The following is a 22,626-nucleotide window of genomic DNA, read 5'->3' on the forward strand; positions in this document are numbered from 1 at the left end:
CACAGGAACGAAAGCTGAAATAAAACTTGGAGATCACACGGACACTCTTAGCCCCTCTGTGTGCATCAGGACCAGCAGCTGCACAGAGGCATCCTGGATCTATCTAATTTCTGTATAAAAACAGGAAACTGCCCCTCCCTTCACCAAAGCAGAGGGAGAGCTGCATGGCTTGCATCTGTCTCACCGAGAAAAGGGGCGGAGGAAGGAGCACACAGCTCCCTTCCTCTTATCCCAGAGCGTGTCAGAGAGAGGATGCATCAGTCAATTTGTTCCTGGGATATTTTTAAGTCTGTCCCCAGGACAGGTCTTAGAAAAGAGTGAGAAGATTTCAGAGCTCAGACCTCTCCTAACACCCATTTCCAGCAGGAGAAGCAGAGTGGGGATTGTACAAGCAGCAGCACAGGGGTGTCTCCCCAACCCACCCTGGGAATTTCAAGTGGGAACCCTGGTTGAGGTTCAGTTTGGGCTTAGGGCAGCTGGAGCCCAGTGCCACCTTATCTGAGAGTTGTTAGTGACCTGGAGGAAATGAATCCTCACACACAAGCCTGCCTGGCCTCACCTCCTCCTCCAGCTCTCACAGCAGGGAAGGCCAGGACTGATTCAAGACTGAGCAGAAATAAACTCTTTCCCTTCAGAAATGGTGCTTCCCACACTGAACCAGGCTTTGTGAGGCAGGCTCTTTCTTCTGACAATTCTACAGTGAAAATGTCTTAAGAGTGCAGGGATATCAAATAATACCTGGCCTCTGCCCCACAGCCACTACAGAAAGAAGAGGGGAAAGCGAGAAAATATCTATATTTCTACTGTCTTTATTCCTCTGGATTGAGGAAAATTTCCTATCACAACTTGGGAACTCACATATTTTCTCAGGGCACAGCACCCTGCTCTCCTTTACTCCATCATCTCACCAGGTCTTAGTGATGTAAGATGCCAATATAAATCCTGCAGATCGATTGTGTTTGCTCTGGCATTGCAGACAATGTGAATCAGGCTGTAATCAAAGCTTTACCCGTTTCAGTGTCAATTAAATCAATGAGAAATAAGGATTGTATGGTGTTAAACCAAAAACCACATGCAAACATCATTGTTCTGCATATCAAAGTTGTTCTCATCTTAGCATATAAGTGAGAAACCTCAAAATCATGACCAGCTTTTCCTGACATTGACTCCTGGACGTTGCTGTGTTAAAAAGGAAATATCAGGGTGATATTTGTTCACACTCTCACAACCATCATTTGCTTTGCCTGCCGTCTTGTAGTCAGCAGGTCATGAACTCAGTGTACCAAATGATTTAGAGATGAGGAGGCAATGGAGAGATGCTCTTCATGCAAGCAGAATAAAAAAGGGAGAATGTAGTTTTCAGGGTAGATTATACAGCTGAGAGCACCTTTATCTTCCCCTCTGGGACAAAGTATTTTATTTCCATGATAGACACTTGACTTCTCAAACCTTCCTCTCAAATACACTCTTCTCATCTCTAAGCATCAGCATGAGCTTTCCCCTGCAGCCAAAGAGTGGAGACTTCCCATGGGCTCTCCACACATCTGCAGGAGCTGTTCCACCTGCCTTAGGAACTTCTGTACAGGGACCAGACCAAACCGAGCTGGAAGATCCCCAAAGTGTCTCCCAATTCCTGTCTGTTCCAATCTGCTGTGATAGTTCCAAAACATCTGTGACTTTTTAAAATGTGGTCCAGCTTTTTCCACCATCCATCTTGTAGCCAGGGAAAGGGCACATCTGCCCAAATCTCCCTTGCCTGACTCGATTTCAGCAAAAAAAAAACCAGAGGAGTCCAACCACCTCAGCTTTGTCCTTATTGTCACCACTTCTCTCTGACATCCCTCATAATGAGTGTTCAGCCACTTCTCAAGCACTGATGAGAGTTTGAGTGAAAATCTGTAGGTCACTGAGAGGCTCAGGTGACAGCTGTAGGGGTAATATGGATTTTAGTGCCCTCCAAGGCACTCTCAGTTTGTGCCAGCCAACAGCAGAGCTGATAACTTGCAGTGGCTCCTTCAAGAGCAGCATCTTTACATCACCACGGGGAGGCCTTGGGACCTTTAGGCCCATCCTGGAACACCAGCACTGGCCTTTTTGGTCAAGATTTCTGCTAAGCTCCTTCTCCCTGCCCACCCCCTCCCAGCTTGGCACTGGAAAGCAAACAAACAGCTCTGGAAGCTGCAGAATCTGCAGAGTCTGGCTTTCAGCAGGCTGGCGTCTCCTGGGGGGCTGACCTGGGTGCCTGTGAGGGCACAAACCCCGACTGAAGCTTTTCCCACGGTTTGGGCATCAATCAAATGTCAACTCCAGTGCATTCTCCAGTGTCTAATAAGGTCTGACAGCATGTGTTGGTTTTTCTCACAGCTGCAGCCCTGGCAGAGTCATTCTTTGCCCAGCTGTTTGTAATGGCAGGAACTCAGCTCTAACCACTCTCAGTTTCTGATAGAACTGGCCAAAGGGTTAAAAAGTTTTTGAAGAGAATAATTTGGAAGAACGTGAGTGGGCTGATACACAGTGAGATTGCATAAGCTCTGTTACATTAGGAAATCAAAATAACCGACCCCTTTCCCTCTAAATGGGATATAATTTAAAGACTAAATTCTGAGCCTAGTAGTGCAAAATCCTCTTTTAAACTTTGCTCCAAGACCTCCAGACACACTCCAGAGGTTCAAGTTGCTGCTTTATCTTCGAGTTTGAGTACAGGAGAGGCAATTTTTGCACTTCAGGTCCCTATGGAAAAAAACGTGACCCCATGCAGAATGACTCTTGAGTCAGCCTGTGAGCAGTCCTGGGGAGCCACAGAGTTATGCAGGTTTGTAGCACACCTGATAGCAAAGGCAGAGATTTGGATGGGAAATGTGTCTCTGACATTCCACAGGAAGCTTTGAGGTCTTAAAAGAGTAAAAAGGCTATAAAGGGTGCATGGGTACTTCTCACAAGGGAGTAAATTAGCCATGATGAGACAGCACAGCTCAGACCAGGTATTCTGCAAAAACAGCTGCACCACTGAGATGCACAGGGCAGATTTACGTCCTGGAGCAGGGCTGGTCTCCAGAGCAGCTCTGCTTCCTGCACCCTCACGTGCCAGCTCTGTGCACACACAAGAGTATCACCTCAACGTGTCCCCAGCTGCCCTCAGCAGAGGAGCTGCACATTCAGGGACAGGGTGAACATGACCTTTACAATCTCAGCTCTGACAAGCACTTCCTGCAGGGTGACAGCAGAGTTGCTTCTCCTCTGGGCTGTAGAAGCTCAAGGACTGTTACTTCCTCAGAGCCCAGTGCCAGGAGCATCTCTTTTGGTCACTCCAGTCTGAATATCCTCTGCTGCTTGGAAAACTTTAAAAAGCCCAGGCAGCTGGTGGGAGAAAGGCTTTCCCAAAGCAAAACATCTCTGAAGCCTTCATCCATCCAGCTTCATCACCAGCAACCTCTCAAGGAATGCACAAGATGGAAACACCCTGGAAGGGATCAGCCCATTTTGCTGTTGCAGTCAGGCTGGTAGAGCAGAACACTTTGGAGATGGGATTGAGCAACTGTTGACAGGATTTCTCTATCAAATTGTGCTTTGCAGACCCATTGGTAACCTTTCTGTATCTCAGTCCTGACACAGGCTGGCTCGTCTCAGATATTCATCAAAAGAGGCCTCCTGCTCCTGATCATCTTGCCTGGAGTTACTGGAGTTCTCCCTGAAGAGGAAAACCAGCTCTGCAGGTGCTGGTGCTGTCCTGTACTCACAGCTCTGTGCAGCCCATGGCAGAGCTCACCTCTGCTCACCCAGCACCTTCCTAGAGTTACAGACTCAGAATGAAACAGAACTGTTTGGGTTGGAAAAGCCCTCTAAGATCAAGTCCAGTCAGTACCCCATGACTGCCAAGCCCTCCACTAAACCATGTCACCAAATGCCACATCCACGTGGCTTTTAAACCCCTACAGGGGTGGTGACTCCTCCACCACTGCCCTGGGCAGCTGGTCCAATGCTGAACAACCTTTTCTGTGAAGAAATTTCCCCTTCTATCCAACCTAAACCTCCCATGGTGCAACTTGAGGCTATCTCCTCTTGATCTGTTGCTTGTCCCCTGGGAGAAAAGATCAGCCCCCACCTGGCTAGGATCTCCTTTCAGGCAGCCATAGGGAGTGAGAAAGTCCTTCCTGAGCCTCCCTTTCTGCAGGAAAAATGCTCTTCTGAGCCCCATCACCTCCCTCAACAGGCTCTTGTGTTCCAGACCCTTTCCCAGCTCCGTTCCCTTCTCTGGACACACCTCAATGTCATTTTTGTCAACCAAACACCGGTTTTGAGGTGTGACCTCAGCACAGGGAGGGCAGTCGCTATCCCGGTCCTGCTGGCCAGGTCTGAGCCTACCTAGCAACACCAGCAGAAAATTAGGGGAAACACCGATGGAGTGCCCAGCTCTTGCTGCCAGGACTTCCTTCCGATGTGTCCGTCGGGTTCCCGAGGAACCGGCAGCAGCTCCCGGGATGCTGCCCCGCACTGCAGCGGCTCCGCTCCCCGCTCCCCGCTCCCCGCTCCGGACAAACTCCTTGTCCCGGAGATCGGCGGGGACAGGGACCCGCCAGAGCCCCGCCGAGCCGCCGGGGACCTCCGCACCGCCATGGGGAACCCCCAGTGCCCGAACCTCCGGGCCCCATGAGCTGCCGGGACCCGCCGAGCTCCGGGCCCCCAGAACCTCCGGGACCCGCCGAGCTCCGGGACCCGCCGAGCTCCGGGCTCCCAGAACCTTCGGACCCCCAGAACCTCCGGGACCTGCCGAGCTCCGGGCTCCCCGAACCTCCGGGACCCGCCGAGCTCCGGGCCCCCAGAACCTCCGGGACCTGCCGAGCTCCGGGCCCCAGAACCTCCGGACCCCCAGAACCTCCGGACCCCCAGAACCTCCGGGGCCCCCGAGCTCCGGGCCCCCCGAGCCGCCGCCGGCCGCGCTCCCGGCGGAGTCGGGCGGCACCTGCGGGCAGGTCCCGCTACTGCAGCGGCGGGCGAGGGTCCGGCTCCACCGGGACGGCTCCGGGACACGGGCACGGGGGCTCCGGGCAGCGCCTCCGCCCCCGGCTGTCACCGTTCGGCACCGACACGGCCCGACCGAGGCTGCCGCTCTCTCCGCCGGTGCCTCCGGGCGCGGCAGGATGCTGCCAGTCCTTCCCCGGGAGCTCTCCAGGATGGAGGAGAAAGCCGCTTTCCAGACCCGCAGCAGCGTTCCTGGCTATTGATGGCAGCAATTTCCAATTGCTGGAAAAGATGCGAGGTCGAGCTGCCGCACCTTGAGCACACAGCGCTGCGAGTCTGGCTGTTCACTGACAGCCCCATTGGAAGCTCCAAGCATTTCCTCCCAATCCACACTTTTTTTAATTAAAAAAAAAAAAAAGTTATTTCTCATCATCATCTGAAAAGACAAGACTGGATGGAGAATCACAAGAAATCATGGCAAATCACAGAATGGCATGAGTTGGAAGAGACCTTAAAGCTCATCTCATTCCAACCTCCTGTCGTGGGCAGGGACACTTTCCACTAGAGCAGGTTAATCCAAACCCCATCCAACCTGGCCTGGAACATTTCCAGGGAGGGGCAAATATTCCTGGGGATTTCTAAAATTCCCGAATACATACTAAAAAGCAGTTCCTGAAGACGTGGGAGCCTTTATGGGCAGTTGTGAGCTTCCAGTTAAATGAATTGCTAAAGAAAATCGTGAGGGCTGGTGGCCCGGTCACACAGCAGGAGGGACCAGACTGGCAGTCACAACTCCACACTGGAGCTGCTCTGAAGATCTGCAAAAGCTGCAGTCACAGGAAGGACCCTGCTTTGTCCCCAGAGGTCCTGGGGCAAGTCCCCCCTGGGTGAGAGCTGTGTAGATCCCACTGTCCTGAGCTGGACGGCTGAAAAGAGGAGAATCCAGAGTACTGAGCAGGGTGAGAATGTGGGAGGCACATCGGGTCTGTCTGAACCCCCCTGTGCAGAGGCAGAGGGATTCAGCTCAGAGATGCTGCTCGCATGGGTGGGGGTCGGGGTGGAGTTTTCAGTGCAGGAGTCACATTTGGGGCCTATTTTAAACACATCCCCCACGTCGCCGAGTGCACGTCTCGAGGATTGAAATAGATGGTTTGATCATTGTCTCTCCCAGGGAAATGGTTTTTAATGAGGTTTTAAATAATAAAGTGGGATAATTTCCCCGGCTGGGAAGATCATGAAATTTTTATACCTCCTTTCTCTCCCAAAGTTTTATCACCCTTTATTTTTAGTGATGTATAATCTCCACTTTTGAGAGAAAAAAAAAAAAAAAAAAAAAAAAAAAAAAGCAGAGAAACCACTGACATAGGGAAAGCCACTCCTGGGCAGGGAGCCTTAGGTGGGAAGCAGTGTGGGGGAAGCTTCATAGACAGCCCTTCCCCACCCCCCTGGGGATGGGAGAACACCCCAGAGGGGTAGAGGAGATCCCCAGTGTTGGTGCCGGGTTCCAGGTTTGGGTGCACGATGCTGGTGCTGGGTGTAAGTACTGGGTGCAGGGTGCTGGTACTGGGAGCCGATACTGGTGTGTGATGCTGGTGCTGGGTGCGAGTACCGGGCACAGGGTGCTGGCAGTGGGTACCGGCGCTGGTTCCGTGATGCTGGGGCACAGCAGAGGGTGCCTGGTGCTGGCGCTGGGGGCAGGGGGCTGGGGCCGTGGGTGCTGTGGGTGGGTGTCTGTGTGTGAGCGTGTGCGTGTGTGTGCCGTGAGGAAGTGCCAGGGCTGCAATCGCTTTCGGAAGTGGCCGGCGGGGCCGGGCCGGAGCCTGCGCAGTGCCGCCGCCGCCGCTCGGCTCCCGCTGCCGCTCCCTCTCCCTCCGGTGCCCAGCCCGGCGGCAGCGCAGCGGCGGCGGCCGGGGGCGGCGGCGGCGGCGCGGATGCCCGGCCCGTGAGTACCCCGTGCCCCGGCCAGGGGCTGCCGCGGATGGGGGGAACGCGCGCCCATCGCCCCCTCCCTCGCCCGGTGCCCAGCCCAGCCCCGCTCCCCCGGCGGACCCCGCTTTGCCCACCCCCCTCTCCGTCCCCCGGCCCCTTCGCACGCTCCCCCCGCGTGGTTCCCCCCGCCCCGGGCATCCTCCCTCCCGCACGGCTGCCCCCCACACGCGCCGAGCCCCGCGGAGGATGGAGAGCCCTGCCCGTGCCCGTCTGTCTGTCTGTCCGTGCGTCCGTGTGTCCGGCTGCCGCCTGTCACCGGCCCCGTGTGCGAGCGCTGGGGAGGGGGGATGCTCCGCAGGGAGCGGCCGGCGGGGCGGGGGGACCCCGAGCACCGAGCAGGGAGGGGGAACTCCCCGCCGCATCCCCCCAGGGGAGGGCAGGGCTCCTGCCAGGAGGAGGAGGAGGAGGAGGATGGAGAGGGGGAAGGAGGGGGGCACCCTCCAGCCGCAGGGCCGGCCGCACCGGGGTTTGCCCAGCCCGGGGCGGGGGTTGCAGGGAGGATCCCTCCCCGGAGGCCTCCCCGGCTCTTCTGCACCCACAGGTGGGTGCCGGGGCGGCGCCGGAGCATCCACCAGCGGCTCGGCCGGGCAGAGCTCCCTCCCTGCCCGTGCTGCTCCCCGGGCACCGCGCAAAGGGAGCCTCGCCTCGCCAGGGCCATGGGCAGCCCTGCCCCGCCGGCCGGGGCTCGGGAAGGTTGCCTGAGGTCAGGGCAGCCTGGAGCTCCGGTCCCCGCGGGGTTCTCCAGCAGCGGCCAAGGGCTGGCCGAGGGACCTGCCTCGGTGGTGTCGGGGACGCGGCTGTCCCCCAAGGGACGTGCCATGCCCCGGTGGCCCAACACGAGCCCAGCACGCTGGATGCCGCCGCTCGGCGCTGCGTCTCCGTGGCCAAGGGATGGAGAGGGCCAGGCCAGCGCGCCGAGTGCGGGTCACCGCGCGTCCCCGGGCACCGAGAGGTTCCCCGGGAAGCTCCCTCTCCCCGCCGCTTCCATGAGGCTGCTCTGGCACGGATCCATGGCCTTATTTAAGAAACTAAACAAAAAGTGTTGAGCGAGTGGGAGGGATTCCCCTGCTGCGAGGGGAGTTCATTCCCCTCTGGATGCATCTCCATCCCCGTCAATGGAGATGCTCATCCTGTGTCACGCTGGCTGAGCGGAGCCGTGGCGTTCGCTGGCCCGGTGCACGTCGATTTCTTTGCGAAAACGGGTCGCCCCAGTGGGCACATATTTCAGAGTATCTCCCAAGGGAGAGCGCCACATCAGATTTCCCTACAAGGATTTTAGCTGCTCCGCGTCAGCCCTTCCCCACAAATGACTCAAGCCACTAATCAAAATACAGTCATGTTCTTCAGCAATTAAACAACCTCCACCTCACAGGATTGTAGTGGAGAAGCAGGAGTTTAGTGACACGAATATATCTCAGTCAGGGTGCAGGCACCCGTTTTGATATTAATATTATTAAAAAAAAAAAGAAGGAATTGAAGGCAGATAAATAATTCAAATGTAACCTAGAAAGGGTACGGGATTGGCTGGGTAAGTTGGTTCTGAGTCTGCCCAAGGTGCTGGAGCAGCCCATCTCAGCCTCCTCCTGAAGTGTATCCTCTCCCATCTTGGCCGAGCTTTGGTTCTAGTCTCTGGTTTTAGGCTGGATTTGGGCTCCAGCATCTTGGGTTTCAGCTGGGCTGTTGCAAAGTGAGTGGGTGAGCTCAGTGCTCAGAGCTCTTCCCTGTGAGCAGCAGGTCAGGAGTAGCAAAGCAGCCACTGTGTCATTCCTCAACCTCTGCAGAGCATCAGCTCGAGCTGCTGGGGCTTTTCCTCTTTTTTTTTCCCCCAAATTTTTATCCTCTGGATAAAATAATTTTGGAAAACTCAGGAGGAGGTAAGAGCCGCTCTGCCTTTCTCCCCCATCTCCTTGGATCAGTTCATGCACCAACCCCTGGCCATGCCTGAGCACCCCAAAAAAGAGAAGGCAGGGCACAGCAAGGCCAGCAGGCACCACCACTGCCATGCCACACTCTGAGAGCTCTTGCCTGGAATGACAGCAGGTTCTGAGTGATCTGGTGCCCACGGCCTTCAGCCGAGACTTCCTATTGCTCAGTTCCTTATTCATCTGCACATCTCTCTCTGCATTTCCATTACAGAAGCTGTTCAGAGAGGGCGGGGTCTAAATCCAGCTGTTTATATATATATATTATTTCATGGTTGTCTCTTATTCTGGGGAGAAGAAAAGATCCTGGACCTTCTCAGTGATTTTTTTGCATCCCTCCCATGTGTAAAACCTGGGTTTTACCTGTGGGGAGAACAGGATAGGGGAAGTGTCTGACATCTTCCGTGGTGTGAGAGGGGAAGGAACTGAACTCACAGGGACTCCAAATGCCCTGTCACAGCCAGGGAAGCAGCTCTGTGGTGCCATCACTGCCCCAGCTCTGCCAGCTCAGGGAATGGGCATCCAGCCCCAAGCATCTCCCTGTTCACTGCTCATCCTGCACCAGCACCACTCGAGCCTCCTCCAGCTCATTCCCATCACTGCTGGGCTCAGCCAGCCCATTTCCTTTCCCAGCTGCCTCTCCATGGGTTTCCCCATGCAGCACAGGGAGGGTGACCTGCAGAAAATCCTTAATCTTCACTGCCTTGGCCATCCAATGGGTGTGATGGCAACTCCAGTAACACCAGTGGCCAGCTCTCCCCTCTGCTCCCATGGGTTTCAGGATATCCAGAACTTTTCACAGGGATCAAACATCTTAAATCCAGCTGTGCATGCTCTGCAGGAGCTGTTGGCTGTGCTGGTTCACAAGCCCTGGGGTGAGTTCCCTGTGCAGCTCCCCAGCTTCCTCAGGACTTGGGGACACAGGAGCTGGTGGCTTTGGAATGAAACTAGTGAAGGCAGAATCCTGGCTCCATCCAAATCCTGAGCACCATGTAAAACAAGGCAGCAACCCCTGAGTTTTGATCGACCTTTTACCCTTCTGCTAAAGTGCTCCCTGGGAGCATGGAGAATTATTTTATTTCTGTTATTTTTGGCTGGAAATCCACTGGGTTCCTTCTTCAGAGTGAACCAGTAACTGAAAACTCCCGCCTGGGATTTTCCCCCTCCCCAGACACTGTGCTGGGCATGGAGGGTGATGCCTCAGCCCATCCCATCATCTCCTCTGGGTCCATGGGACCTCAGTCATTCTGGGTGAGTGTACCAGGAGGGGCAGGGAGTGCTCTGCCACTCACCCATCCTGCAAAACCTCCCGCCCTTGGCCATTTCGTGGAAGCAAAATTTAACCAGGAGAAGGGTGGAGCGGCAACAAAAACAACAACAAAGTCCTTTGGGGTTCAGCTTCACCATTCATCTTAGACATGGAGAAAAGGGGGTTTCCTGACAGCAGGAAAATAAATGTACGGTCGAGATTTAGAACAAGCCGCCCTTCCAGTTCTCCAAGCACTTGGAACCAGCCTCGGTTGACCTCTTGAGGGCTCTTTGCTCCAGCTGTGGAGACACGCTGGGCTTGGGGGCCCAGGTTTGCCACACTCCAGACTCACTTGTCAGCACTTGCCCATTCTGGAGGCAGAAATGCTGCAAAGCCTCCAGGGCAGCAATGGGGTGGGCGGCAAGCGGAGCTCGCGGCATTCCTGTGCGTGGCTGTGGCTCTGGGTGTGGGGGACAGGCTGTGGTGCACTGGCAGCTCACTCCTGCTGCTGGAAACACTGCTGGGTCAGCCTAAAGGGGGTCAGCAAAAGGGTTTGGGGTAAGGGTTTGGGTTTTCCCATTGCTCCCCTCCTGCTGGTTTGAGCCCATGCAGGGCTGTAGCTTCCTCGACAGAAGGCGAATGCCCAAGCAGCGTTCCAGGGCAAAGGGCAGGAGAAGAACAAACAGGTACATATTGGCATTAGTGGGCAGGAGCTCTAAAAAAGCAACAGAAAGCTTCAAGCTAGACTGGAAATAAAATAACAAAAACCAGGAGAAAGTGCTGCCTGAGACACTGGTGAGGGTTTCACCAGAAGGAGAGAGTTGGAAAAGCAAATTTGGGGCTGCAGAAATGTATTGCCATGAGCGCAGCTCGTGTTCTCTGATGGGACCTGCACCCTGCAGCATCCTGGGGACTCAGCAAAGGGCATCACTATGGCCTGTCAAATCAGGGGTCTCACTGAGGTCCCCTGCAAGGCCCTCTCCCACTGGGTCTGGGCCCAGAATGTGATCCCCAGATGGGCACCCACCATGGCCAGGGTCCTGCACCCAGCCGTGCCTGCCCTGTCTGGCAGCAGTGGGATGCAGCAGCTGCACTGCCAGACACTGCCCCAGGACCATCTCTGTGGCATGGGGCCACACAGGGTGACAGTGCTTCCTTCCTCCCCACACTGCCAGCTCCTCCCTGGGGTGATGGAGCTGAACCCCACCATCAATCTTCCCCTTAAATCACCAGGGCAACTGGATTCAGAGCACACAAATTGCTCACCCTGATCCCTTCTGATCTGAGCAGAGCCTCACTGCTGCCCTGGCACCATGACCACACCACAGGGGTCACCTGTGACCCTTGGGATTCTCCAGAACTTGGGCAGGGCATTGGGTCACCAGATCTCCCTTTCCCTGGGTGTTTGCCTGCAGGATGGTCTCTTGGGGGGCTCATTCCTCAGTCCCTCCATGTTTTAATGCAGGACCAAAGTCTGATGTGGGAGGAAGTTTTGCTGGTACAGGTGACAGCTCTGAAAGCTGTCATCCAGGGACCTGATGCTGGGGATATGTCCCAACCCTGGTACATGTCCCCACCAGCACAAAGTGACATCTGCCTGAAGCCAGATGCCTCCAAAAGCATATGTGAGGGCTGGCAGTGTGCAGGCAGCATCACCCACAGCTGAATAAACCGTGGTGGGCAAATGCCCCTGGGTGCAGCCTTTGGGACGTGCTCCCCTTGTCCCCAGCTGTCCTGCTGGTGTGGCCCTGGCCTGGCTGGTCCCACTGCTGGTTGAGCCAGGCTCAGCCCTGCCCTGACCACATCAATGCCACATGGGGCCATGCTTTGGGCAGGAAGTGTGGCTGGAGAGCAGGGCCAGACCTGTCCTCAGCATGGTCAGACTCATCTCCTGCCCGTGCCAGCACAGCCTCCCAAACCTCCTGGTGCACCTCCTGGTGCCTCCCGTGCTTGGTCTTGTGCTGGGGCTGGGGGAAAAATCATCCCTCAGAGCTGTGCTAAGCCAGCCCATTGACCCAGCCATCACAGTCCTGCCCTGTTTGGTTCCTCATTTCCTTGAAAGATGCCATTCTTCATCCCTCAAATTACCACTGTCCTGTGGTCCCAGGGGCCTGGCAGCTTGCTATGAGCAAGGAGCACCCTGTCACCACCAGCTCAGCACTTACCCTGGCCATGCCAGTGCCATATCTTTCCTCTGATCTTCCCTTCCCATCAACCACCAGGCTCCTCCATCCGTTTAGCCCCTGCTGAGTATTGATCACTGATCTGTCTTCTCCTTTCCTGTGGATCATTACCAAAGGCAGAGCAGGCGCCTGCCCTGACACCACGATACCTCCAGTAGTAGAAACATAATTGTCAGGGCTTGCTGTACTAAATCCCCCAGCTGAATGGCATGGGGCTATTTTTATGTTATAAAATAATGAACTCTGTTTCAGTGCACGAGCTGGGTCAGGAGTGTGGGTGCTGGCAGCAGTGCCTGTCGTGCTGCCCAGCAGCCATGGTGACAGGACAGAGCCATGGGTCCGTTCTCCTCTTCCCAGCAGGTGCTGGAGAGGTTCATGCGGTCCTTTTTGGAGGGTTTTTGGTGGGGTTTAGCTTGAAGAATGCTCAAGCAGAAGTACACTGGGAGCAGAGGAGATGGCTGGTCGGGAGCAGGACCCTGGCATTGTCCTCATCCTGACAGGAGAGGGGCTGTTGTGGTAAAGGCTTGGGGAGGTGTTTGGACAGACACACTGAAGCATCTCACAGTTCCTATCAGCAGGATTTGCCTTTCCAGCCTCTGGGAACGGCAGAGAAATCACTGCAGGGCAGAGGATCTGCCCAAAGGTACCCGCTGGCCGCTGCCTCCTCGGCCAGGTGTGCGGGCACATCTGCGGCGTTATCAGTGCCACGGGCTCGCAGGGCAGCGGGGACACGGCAGGGTGCAGCCACATGGGCACAACCACACCCTCACCCCGGCAGGACCCGGAGAGCCCACCCAGCCACTGCCAGGCATCACTGGCACCTCTGTGGTAGGATTGGGGTCAGCCCAGCCCCATCCCACAGAGCCGGGGGGCTCAAGCCCTCAACCTCTTTAATCTTTTTCTAAAAGATTGCTAAGGAGGGGGGGATTGAAAACCGAGTCTAAAAATAACTCCTAAAACTTCCTGTGCTGCTGGCAGGTGGCTGGGACAGGCTGCGGGGGCGGGAGGCAGCTGTGGGGCTCGGCGGCGGTGCCTCGGCTGTTCCCATGGGGTAACCCCGGCAGAGGGGTCCCGGGGGGTGCCAGCCCCCTGTCACCCACCCCAGCTGCCTGCTGGGCTGCCTCGCCTCTGCTTGCACTCAGTGGCTGGTTCCAGCCAAATTTGGCAGAGATCAGAGGTGCTGGGACCTCCTGGGAGAATGCCAGGGAGGGGGTGGGGAAGCTGCAGGCTGTGCTGAGCCCTTATTAGACACCGGAGAATCCAGCACCACGGGGGCAGCCTGGGCTGCCAGGCTCTCCTTGTGCCGGTCCAGCGTGGCTGGTCCAGCCGGTGATGGGTGTTTGCAGCTCCTCCAAGGCATGGAGAGGGGTCAGATCCGGTGCTGCTCCTGGCTGAGGCATCACTGGGCTATGGCAGCAACTTGGCCAGGGATGGTGTCTGCGTTGCCACTGAGGGTTTGTTCATTGTTCCCACCCAAATGATCCCTGCAGGGTTCTGTGACGAGCAGCAAAGCTGCTGTCCCGGTTCTGGCTCATAAAATACAAAAGGAAGGTCCCTCCTGGGGTGGAGAGTGGCAAGAGGTGGCCAGAAAGTAAAAATACACTCGGTGCCTGTGAGCTGGGGGTGCCAGAGGCCGTGGGAGCGTGGCTGTATCCTGCAGCCCCAGCTCCCTCCCTGCCTTGTAGCACCAAAGGGAGTCCTGGAAAACCTTCCGGTGGTGACTTTCGGGTGATGGGAAGGTTCCCCCCGGGATGGAGTGGCTCTGGGGACAGCAGCAGCACAACCGCGTCGGGTTTGGGGTGCCGGGCGAACGGGCTCGGGAGGAGAGGAGATAACAGCTCGAGTCCCGGGGAAGGCGAGGGAAGCCGGGCGCTGGCATGAGCTGATAACAGGCACATGGCACTGCCCCAGGGAGCGGGGGTGGGTGCCAGCATCCCTCTCTCTTTCTCCCCTTGCTGCCCTCTTTCACCTGCGGTGGGACCGTGCCTGTGAGGGGCAGCCGCCAGCAGAGACCACAAGCGGTGTTGGTGGCTGGAGCCTCCTCCGCCCACAGCACTGCCGAGGGTGAATTTAATCAAGAAAACGGAGGTTGGCGGCTGATTTCTCTCTCTCTCTCTCTTCTGTTTCTTTTTTTCCTGAAGAGGAAAAAAACCAAACAACTTTGTGAGTCACTGTTGGCCGAGGGAGCGGGGCTGCGCTCGGTGCATCAGGCTGGCACATCCCACCTCGCACGGACCGTGCTGGCTGACTCAGCCCAGCCTCGGCACAGCCCCTTCCCGCACTGCCCACCTCGCTGCCGCTGTCTGTGCCCTGCGGGGAGCCCGGGGACATCGGGAAAGCACTGCGCTTTGAAGTGGCCTGGGCTGCTCACCGAGGGGCTCGGTGCAGCCTGCGCGCACCCTGGGGACACATCCTGCCTGTCACCCTGGGCACAGCCACTTCCTTGGCCGTGGGCTTGTTCCAGCACCGGCGTGCCCGGGCCATTTCTGAGAAGCTGCTGCCATCAGTGCTGGTCCCAGCTGGGGAGCCCCATCTTGGTAGCCCTCGTGCTTACAGCTGCTGCTGGAGCCAGCCCTCCTGGCAGGAGAGGAGTCAGGAAGCTGAGCTGGCTCAGCCCCTGGTGGGACCCACTGTGCCCCTCGATGGGGCAGCTGGCCCCATGATGGAGCAGCAAGGAGAGCGTCTGGGCCGGGCTGGGGCTTTCCCAAAAAAGGCCTGAACTCTTCAGTTGAGTTTGCCACTTCCCTTACCACTCCCTTTCCTGTGAGAGGATGTGTTAGGCCTCTTTTCTCTTTCTCTCTTCTTTTCTCCCCCACCTCCCTGCCCGCGGACCCGGCGGTCCTGGCGATGCCACGCACCCCCTGAGCTGGCCGGGGCCACCCTGGCTGGCACGATGGCCAGGCTGCAGGTACGGACACACCACAAGAGCTGCTCCCACACCCCCCAGTCCTCCCAGCACCCCCGGCTCAGGGTCGGTGGGCACATCGGGGGACAGCAGGTGGTGCTGGCAGTGCCCCTGGACTGAGGTGGGTGCTGAGTTGTGCCCCGTGCTGCAGAACTGGGGGAGGCTGCTTTGCCCAGGGTGAGCAGGACACAAGGAGCCTCATGTGCAGGCGTGTGGGATGGGGCCAACATCTCAGCAAGGCCTGGTAGAAGGGGAGGTTCCCCTTTGAAAGTGATTTTGGGGAGAGCTCATGGAGGGTCCCCACTCAGTTTGGCAAGAGGATAGTGTGGTGCCACACATCATGGGGACATCACCAGTGTGTGATGCCACCTGGCACAGCCCTGGGACACCCAGCACATGGGGACTCCCAGAGTCACAGGGGGCTTGGGGAGCTCAGGGAGGGTGGTTTTTGGGGTGTCTCCTCTCTGTGGGGAAATGTCCCTTTTTTGTCATCCTTCCTCTTTCTGCAGCCTCGAGCGCACGCCCTCGCCTTCCCTCCGGCACTTCCCTATCCGCCAGCCCCAGCAGCCCCATGGTGGGGCCTGGCACTGGGGCAGTTGGTGACAGCCCCACAGCACCCAGCCCCTGCCAGCGTGGAGAGGTGGCAGAGATATTAAGGGGTGCTGAGAAATCGTCCCTGCAAATTCAGACCATGGTGGCAGTGCCCTTCAGTGCCCATCAGAGTGTGCTGGCATCACCTTTTGGTGCCAGCAAGGATCAGGATCACACCAGCATCACCCCTTGGTGCTGTCAGACAGGGTCCCTGTGGCCCCTGTGCAGGCCCACAGTTCCTTTGTCCCTGCTCCCCATGGCACAGCACAGTCCTCCAGAATGGCCCTGGGTGTGTCCCACAGCACCCAGGGTGGCAGAGACCTGATGCTGCTCCTGGCCGGGTGCTGAGCGCTCCCCTTGGCATGGGAAGGGGATGCTCCTGCCAGGGGATGCCACCCCCTCCTGCTGCCTCTCTGGTGTTGGCTCAGCCACTTGCACGTCAGCTCCGGCCAAGTACCTGGGGGTCCCCACAGAGCAAAGCCACACGCTGTCCCCACATCCCGGTCCCACAGTCACCCCCAGTCCAACCATTCCACAGCTCAGGGTTGTGGCAGAGCCAGGCTGAGCTGGGGGGAGCAGGGTTTTCCCAGTCTTCAGGTTGTCCTCCTGCTCACCTGTTCCCACAGCCTCCACCCCGGTTCCTGTTGTTGGTGCCGCAGCCCTGGCAGTGCTGGGTGCCGTGGGATGAGCAGTGGGATGTGGGTGGGCAGTGGGAAAAAGGGTGCTGGGAGTGGAAGATGGTTGGGCCAAGGGAAGCAAAAGGGGAAAAAGTGTGGGGTTAAGTGGACCTGAAGGCAGCACGGTGTGAGAGGGAGCAGAGCTTCTGCTGAACTGGGTGGCAAGGTCACAGCCATCGTGCCAGCACTTGGGGCTATAAATAGGGACAATTGGGAGTGAAACACAGACTCTCTCCTTTTTCGTTCCTGTGGGAGCACTGGGACTGTGGGAGGGTTTGTGAGGGCCTAGGAAAGCTGGGTGATGGCTGTGCTGGCAACAGGGGGGCTCTACCCCCAGGGCTCATGGAGGGCTCTGGGGACAGCTGTGTCCCCAGCTGCATCCCACACCCTTCCTCTGTCCCCTTGCTGAGTCCTCAGCAAGACTCAGACCCAAGACAATGAGACCTGGGGCTGTTCAAGGTGGGGATGCTGAGGCTCTCCCTGCCTGCTGCCTCTGCTCCCATTCCTCCTTTCTGGCCGGGGAAGCACCCTGATTGCTGCCCATCACCCTTGGCAAAGCACAGGGAGATAGAGCCAGCTGTGGCCTGACATAACCACAGCACCCAGCATCTCTCCTGCCCAGGAGCATCCCTGCTCCAGGCTGAGCCAGTGGTGCAGGCAGGGACAGACAGGTGGCATGGAACAAGGTTTGGTTTAGTGCCAGGAGCTGTGAAAACTTAGCACCACCACCACCCTGTTTCCGTCCACTCACATGATGCCGTGGAGCAGCTCTGACTTCCCCATTCCGTGCCTGAACACACCAGGGATTTCAGCCACTCTTCCTCATGGCACAGGGCATGGCCAGGGCTGTGCAGGGCCAGCACTGAGCCCCCACCCTGCCAAGCTGCTCTGCTGCCTGCAGTGAGCCCCACAGCATCCCCAAAGTGTGGGATGGGATCCCAGGCAAAGCAGGGAGCTGGTAGAGCATGTCCCAGTGCATTTCCTCTTCTACTTTCCTTCTCACTTCCTTTTCTTACACTGCCTGCTGCCCTTCCCTTGCTTGCCACCTGCCCAGGGCTTTCCCAGCACTAAGAAGCCCCCAGAGCTGCTCGAAGCCGGGGGTTCTGTGCAGTAACGCGGTGCCACTCCTCTCCCTCCCCACAGGCTCCATCCAGGAGGCGGCAGGGACATTAGCTGGGGGGTCTCACAGCTCACCCACGGGCTGGGAGGAGCTGAGAGCAGCAGAACAGCCCCTGAAGCACAACCCAGCCCCGTCCACCGTGTATGAGGCTGAGACGCAGGTGAGGGGTGACCGGCCAGGGTGGCAAGCAGGAGCCAAAAGTAAATCACAGCAAGCTGCTGCATGGGGATTGCTCCTCTATCTCTGTGTGCTTGCACAGGGTGGGGGATGATCACTGGCAGCTCCCTGACCCTCTCCACCCTCCTGCCTTTCAGTACGCAGGACCCGCGTCCACAGAGTCACTCCTTCCGATGTCCCGGCATGAGACTTCTCCCACAACGGTGCAACCCGCCAGCAACCACCGCCCCAACGCCTGCTGCTTCTGCTGGTGCTGCTGCTGCAGCTGCTCATGGTACGTCCCACTGCCCGCCTGGCCCTGGCTCCTGCAGGGTCAGCGAGCATCACCCACCCACCTCGTCATGCCATAGGTCACAGAGTCCTGGTTGCATTGTGACTCCTGTTGGTGAGCCAAATCTCTTAGAATATGTAGAGCAGAAAGCAGCAGAGGGACTCCCCAGTGCTGCCCTGATGGTCTCCAGGGAAGGATGGCCCCAGCCCATATGAGCCCTCTGGGAAGCTCTGCCTTGGAGCAGCAGACACACAGTCCAGCCCTGCCCAAAGCCAAGGATGGAACCAGCTGCTTGCCTCCATCTGCATCTCCTGTCCTTCAGGCTCTCCAGCTCCTTATTCTCTGGATAGCCCAGATTTTGGAGAGCCCATCTGCTCTTCCCCCTCAGCATCTGCTCATTCAGAGATTGCTGATGGCTCCAGCTTTGCAGCAGCTTTGGTCTTTACAGCCACCAGGAGCAGGAAGCTTGGAGGAGCAAAAATCCCTGGAGCTGAGCCCTGTGCATCTCCCTCCTCTCTGTGTCTCTCCTTCATCTCTGCAAGAGCCTGCAAGCAGAGATGGAGCAGAAATCCCAGAGATGGGACAGATAACCCTTCTGTGTCCTGTTCCTGAATCAGGAACATGGGAAACCATGCTGGGGCAGAGGTTTGCACAGCCAGTCCTGTGAGAGCAGTAAGGGACAGTGTCGCAAGCAGGAAGGGCTGCGGTCAGTGCTGGGCACCGAAATTCAAGGGCCCAGGGGAAGTTGGCTGATGGCTGCTCTCCACTTGTGCCACCAGCACCCCCAGGGACAAGGGGACACAGGGACAGGGAACACCACATCCCCAAGCCCCAACACCACTGTTCCCCTATCTGCCTCTGGGCTGGACCAGTGCTGGCACATCACCAATAAACACTTGTTTATTTATTGGTGATTATTCATGACACAACAGCTCACAATTGTTCACAACGGCTTCGCCTTGGGCCGATCCAGCACTGACCTCTGCCGGCTGCTGTGGCCACTCCAGCTCAGCTCAGTCCTGGCACATGGCCCTGGCACACAGCCTGGGTGGTGGAGCAGGATCGGGGCCACAGCAGTGCCTGAGCACAGGGACATCACAGGGACACCCTCACATGGTGACAGCAAAACTCCATGAGCAAACCAGGGTGCCACCGGGCCAGTGGGTGAGAGGAGGGCATGGATGGGTGGTGCTGGTGCCCATGGATGGGTGGTGCTGGTGCCCATGGATGAGATTCAGTGGTCAAAGCGAGGTCAGCATGTGTCCCCAATGCCCCTGACTACCTTTCTGTCTCCCCGTTAGGAACGAGGACCGAGAGCGAGCATGGAGGGCATCCCGGGAGACCAAACTGGAGACCATCCCAAACTGTGAAGCGTGGTGAGTGCAGGGGCAGTGCAGTGTGGGGGACAAGCACAGCATGGCACTGTCCCCTCTGCCAGGACTGTGTTCTGCCCTTGGGGTACACAGCAGGCAGAGGATCAGGACACCAGGGCTCAGGGGTTCCTGGTGATGTGTCCAGCAGCTCATCCCCAGTTCTCACCAAGAAATAGGGAGCCTGGAGCCACAGGCTGAATCCTACTGTGGTTCTGCCCTTGGGCCCATTGCACAGGGAAACTGAGGCATGGAAGAACCTCAGTAGATTTCAGATCTCATTCTGCCATTTAGACCCACTGCCAAGAACACCTTGCAGCCACAGGGAGAGGAGGGGACAGGGCATTCCCAGGGGGTTTCAGCACTGAAGTGGAAGCAGCAGCAGTGTCCATGTCCACTCAGGGAGGAGCAGGATGGGGCAGCACCCCACTCGAGGAATGCTTGGCACCAAGCACCCATTCCCTGAGTGACAAGTGTGACACCCAGCCATGGGGGCTCTGTGCAGTGCTTGGCACAGCTGGGTTAGGGTTAGATGTGCTAATTAGCCATGGATAATGAGTGTACCTGGCCTGCTTGAGCAAGTGCTGAGCATTTTCTGGGAAACAAATGTCTCCCTCCCTCCTTCTCCACCCCCTTCTCTCCCTCCCCAGCTGGGAAGGGTGATGGACCCATGTGAGTCTCTCTTGGCTCAGAGCTGCCTCTCCACCAAAGGGCTTTTCCCTCCTGTTGGGATTTGTGCAGAACCAGGACCAAAATACATCCCAGTTTGGGAAATCCATCCCAAAGCAAGGCCATGCTCCAGCCTGGCAGAGCAGAGCCAGGACAGACCCCACAAGTAACCTCTGAAAGCTCCATACCACTGGAGCCTGAGCAGGAACAGCCTCGTCATGAGCACAGGGGATGCGGTTGGGCACAGTTCCTGTGGGATAGGACCAGGGATGAGCAGGAGGGACACAGTGGGATCCCTGGCTGGCTTTAACACCTTCCCCTTGCCTTCCCATGGATCTGTCAGTGCCAAACCCACGCCAGAGGAGGTGCAGGGCTGGGCACAGTCCTTTGACAAGCTGATGAAGAGCCCGGCGGGGCGCAACGTCTTCCGGGAGTTTTTGCGGACTGAGTACAGCGAGGAGAACATGCTCTTCTGGCTGGCATGTGAGGAGCTCAAAACCGAGTGCAACAAGCACACCATCGACGAGAAGGCCAGGATGATCTACGAGGATTACATCTCCATCCTGTCTCCCAAGGAGGTAGGAGGCAGGTCCTTTGAGGGGAGGGCTCTTAGGGAGAGGGCTCAGTTCCAGCTGCCGCCACAGCCCTGTGACAGTTTAAGGATGAGTTTGGCAGGGTAACAGCTGAAGGGAAGGGGATTTCCAGCCCCCCAAAAACGCCGGGATGCTGCTGGCAGTGGGACCACAGGCCAGCTTGTGCTGCGGGGCCGAGACCTCACGAGGGCACCAGCGGGCCGAGAAAATGCTGCATCCCGGCCTGCAGCATCCTCGGAGTGGGGGTACCCAGGGCAGGAGCACCACAACCCACCTCCCTGTGCCCAGCTGGGGAACACAGAGGGGACCCAGAAAGATCCCCACTCCTCCCTGAGACCCTCCCCAACCACCAGGGCCTCAGTGCCGGTATCTTCTGTGATGGAGCACACCTCATATGGTGCCGCATTGTTACCCAGTTTCCCGTGAGAGGGGGTGTAGAGAGCGGTGCTGGGCCGGGGGCTTGTCTTTGGGTGCCCCCCAGCCCCCACTTTCTCTCCGTGCCCCCCAGGTGAGCCTGGACTCGCGGGTGCGGGAGGTCATCAACCGGAAGATGCAGGAGCCATCCTCGCACACCTTCGACGACGCACAGCTCCAGATCTACACGCTGATGCACAGAGACTCCTATCCCCGCTTCCTGAACTCTGCCATTTACAAATCGCTGCTCCAGACCGTCTCCCACTCCTCCTCGGAGTCCTAAGGGCACCCACTAGCCGTGGGGACACCAGTGGGGACATGGTGGCCAGGGGTGGTTGGTGCCTGCTCCCCTCTGCCACCCTCCTTGCCAGACCTCACCAAGTTTTTAGCTTTTTACCTATGAACTGTCACCCCGGTGTCTGGGCCACACTGCAGGACTGTCCCCAGGACACAGCCTGGGCCAGCTCATACTACTGATTCCCTGCCCCATCCCCAGCGCTGGCCAGAGCGAGCTGGGGGAGCACGGGACAGCGCCCGGGGCCTGGCTCCCCCCACACCCTGTTTGGAACAGGTCACTTTATCCCATCTCCACCACACCTGGGGACATGGCCCGTCCCCGTTTGCCACCCGAGACCCAGTTGGGGACTGGGTTGGGGGTTTTTTGAGGTGGGGGGGAGGTCGATTGTTGTTGGTTTGGGTTTGTTTTTTTTTTTATTATTATTTTAAATGCTCTTTTGGTTGGCTTTTACTGAGGGACTTGAGGTGTGGGAGGGGGGTTGATGAGCATCTCTGTACATATAAAAACTTGTCAGGTTTACCTCGCTCCAGCTGTCTGAGGTGGCCCAAAGGGCAGGGGGGTGGTGCTAGAGCCTGTTTGTATTCCCAATGGACCCAGAGGGAGCAGAGCTCTGAGGTGCCAGCAGGGACCATGAGGATGTGCTTGGGTGTTGGGCAGGGGGTGTGTTACAGCTGCCTCCCCTGCCAGCCCCATCAGCACTGCTACAGCCCCAGGACACCACACAGTCACCCCAAACCCAGAGCACCCTCCATCCTTGGTTCATGGACCTCAGAGAAGGGGGAAAACACCTGTGCAGGTGTTGTTTGCCCTCCTGGAGAACCCACAGGCACCAGGACACCTGCATGAGAGCTCCCAGCTGGCCCAGACCTGCCCTGCCAGCCAGGAGAAGCCCGGGGGTCTGCGCTGGTCCCTCACTGAGCAGGGACCTGGGCTCCACACAGGATGGGAAGTGGCACAGGGAGGATACAGAATTCCCATGCTTTTGCACAGCATAAGGAATGATTTACTGAAGGCTCAGTATCCAGGATTAAAACATGTCTGTCCCTGCCCTTCACACTGAAACAAAGCCAACACAGGGGTTTTGATGCCAGTCTTTGCTTTTCCTGATCCACCGCAGCAGTTTCTTATTTATCCACCCCTTCCCCTCCTCTCTTCAGCCCTTCCAAAAGAAAAAAAGTGCTTTTTATTGAACATATTTTTTTAAACAAACCAATTCTTTCAGCTTTTTTTTGTTTGTTT

At 57.3% G+C, this 22,626-nt stretch overlaps 1 protein-coding gene across 1 annotated transcript; it reads left to right on the forward strand.

Moving 5' to 3' along the window:
• The first annotated feature begins 6,791 nt into the window (after positions 1-6,791).
• Positions 6,792-22,614, forward strand: RGS19 (regulator of G protein signaling 19). The gene is made up of 6 exons (XM_086852646.1): positions 6,792-6,901; positions 17,619-17,755; positions 17,910-18,046; positions 19,345-19,419; positions 20,426-20,660; positions 21,184-22,614. The coding sequence occupies exons 3-6, from the start codon at positions 17,946-17,948 to the stop codon at positions 21,370-21,372; spliced, it is 600 nt and encodes a 199-aa protein (XP_086708772.1). The 5' UTR covers positions 6,792-6,901; positions 17,619-17,755; positions 17,910-17,945; the 3' UTR covers positions 21,373-22,614.
• Positions 22,615-22,626: the final 12 nt, after the last annotated feature.

The sequence above is a fragment of the Cyanistes caeruleus genome, chromosome 16, assembly GCF_971803275.1.
Source record: "Cyanistes caeruleus chromosome 16, bCyaCae1.hap1.1, whole genome shotgun sequence".
In the NCBI taxonomy this organism is placed as follows: domain Eukaryota; kingdom Metazoa; phylum Chordata; class Aves; order Passeriformes; family Paridae; genus Cyanistes; species Cyanistes caeruleus.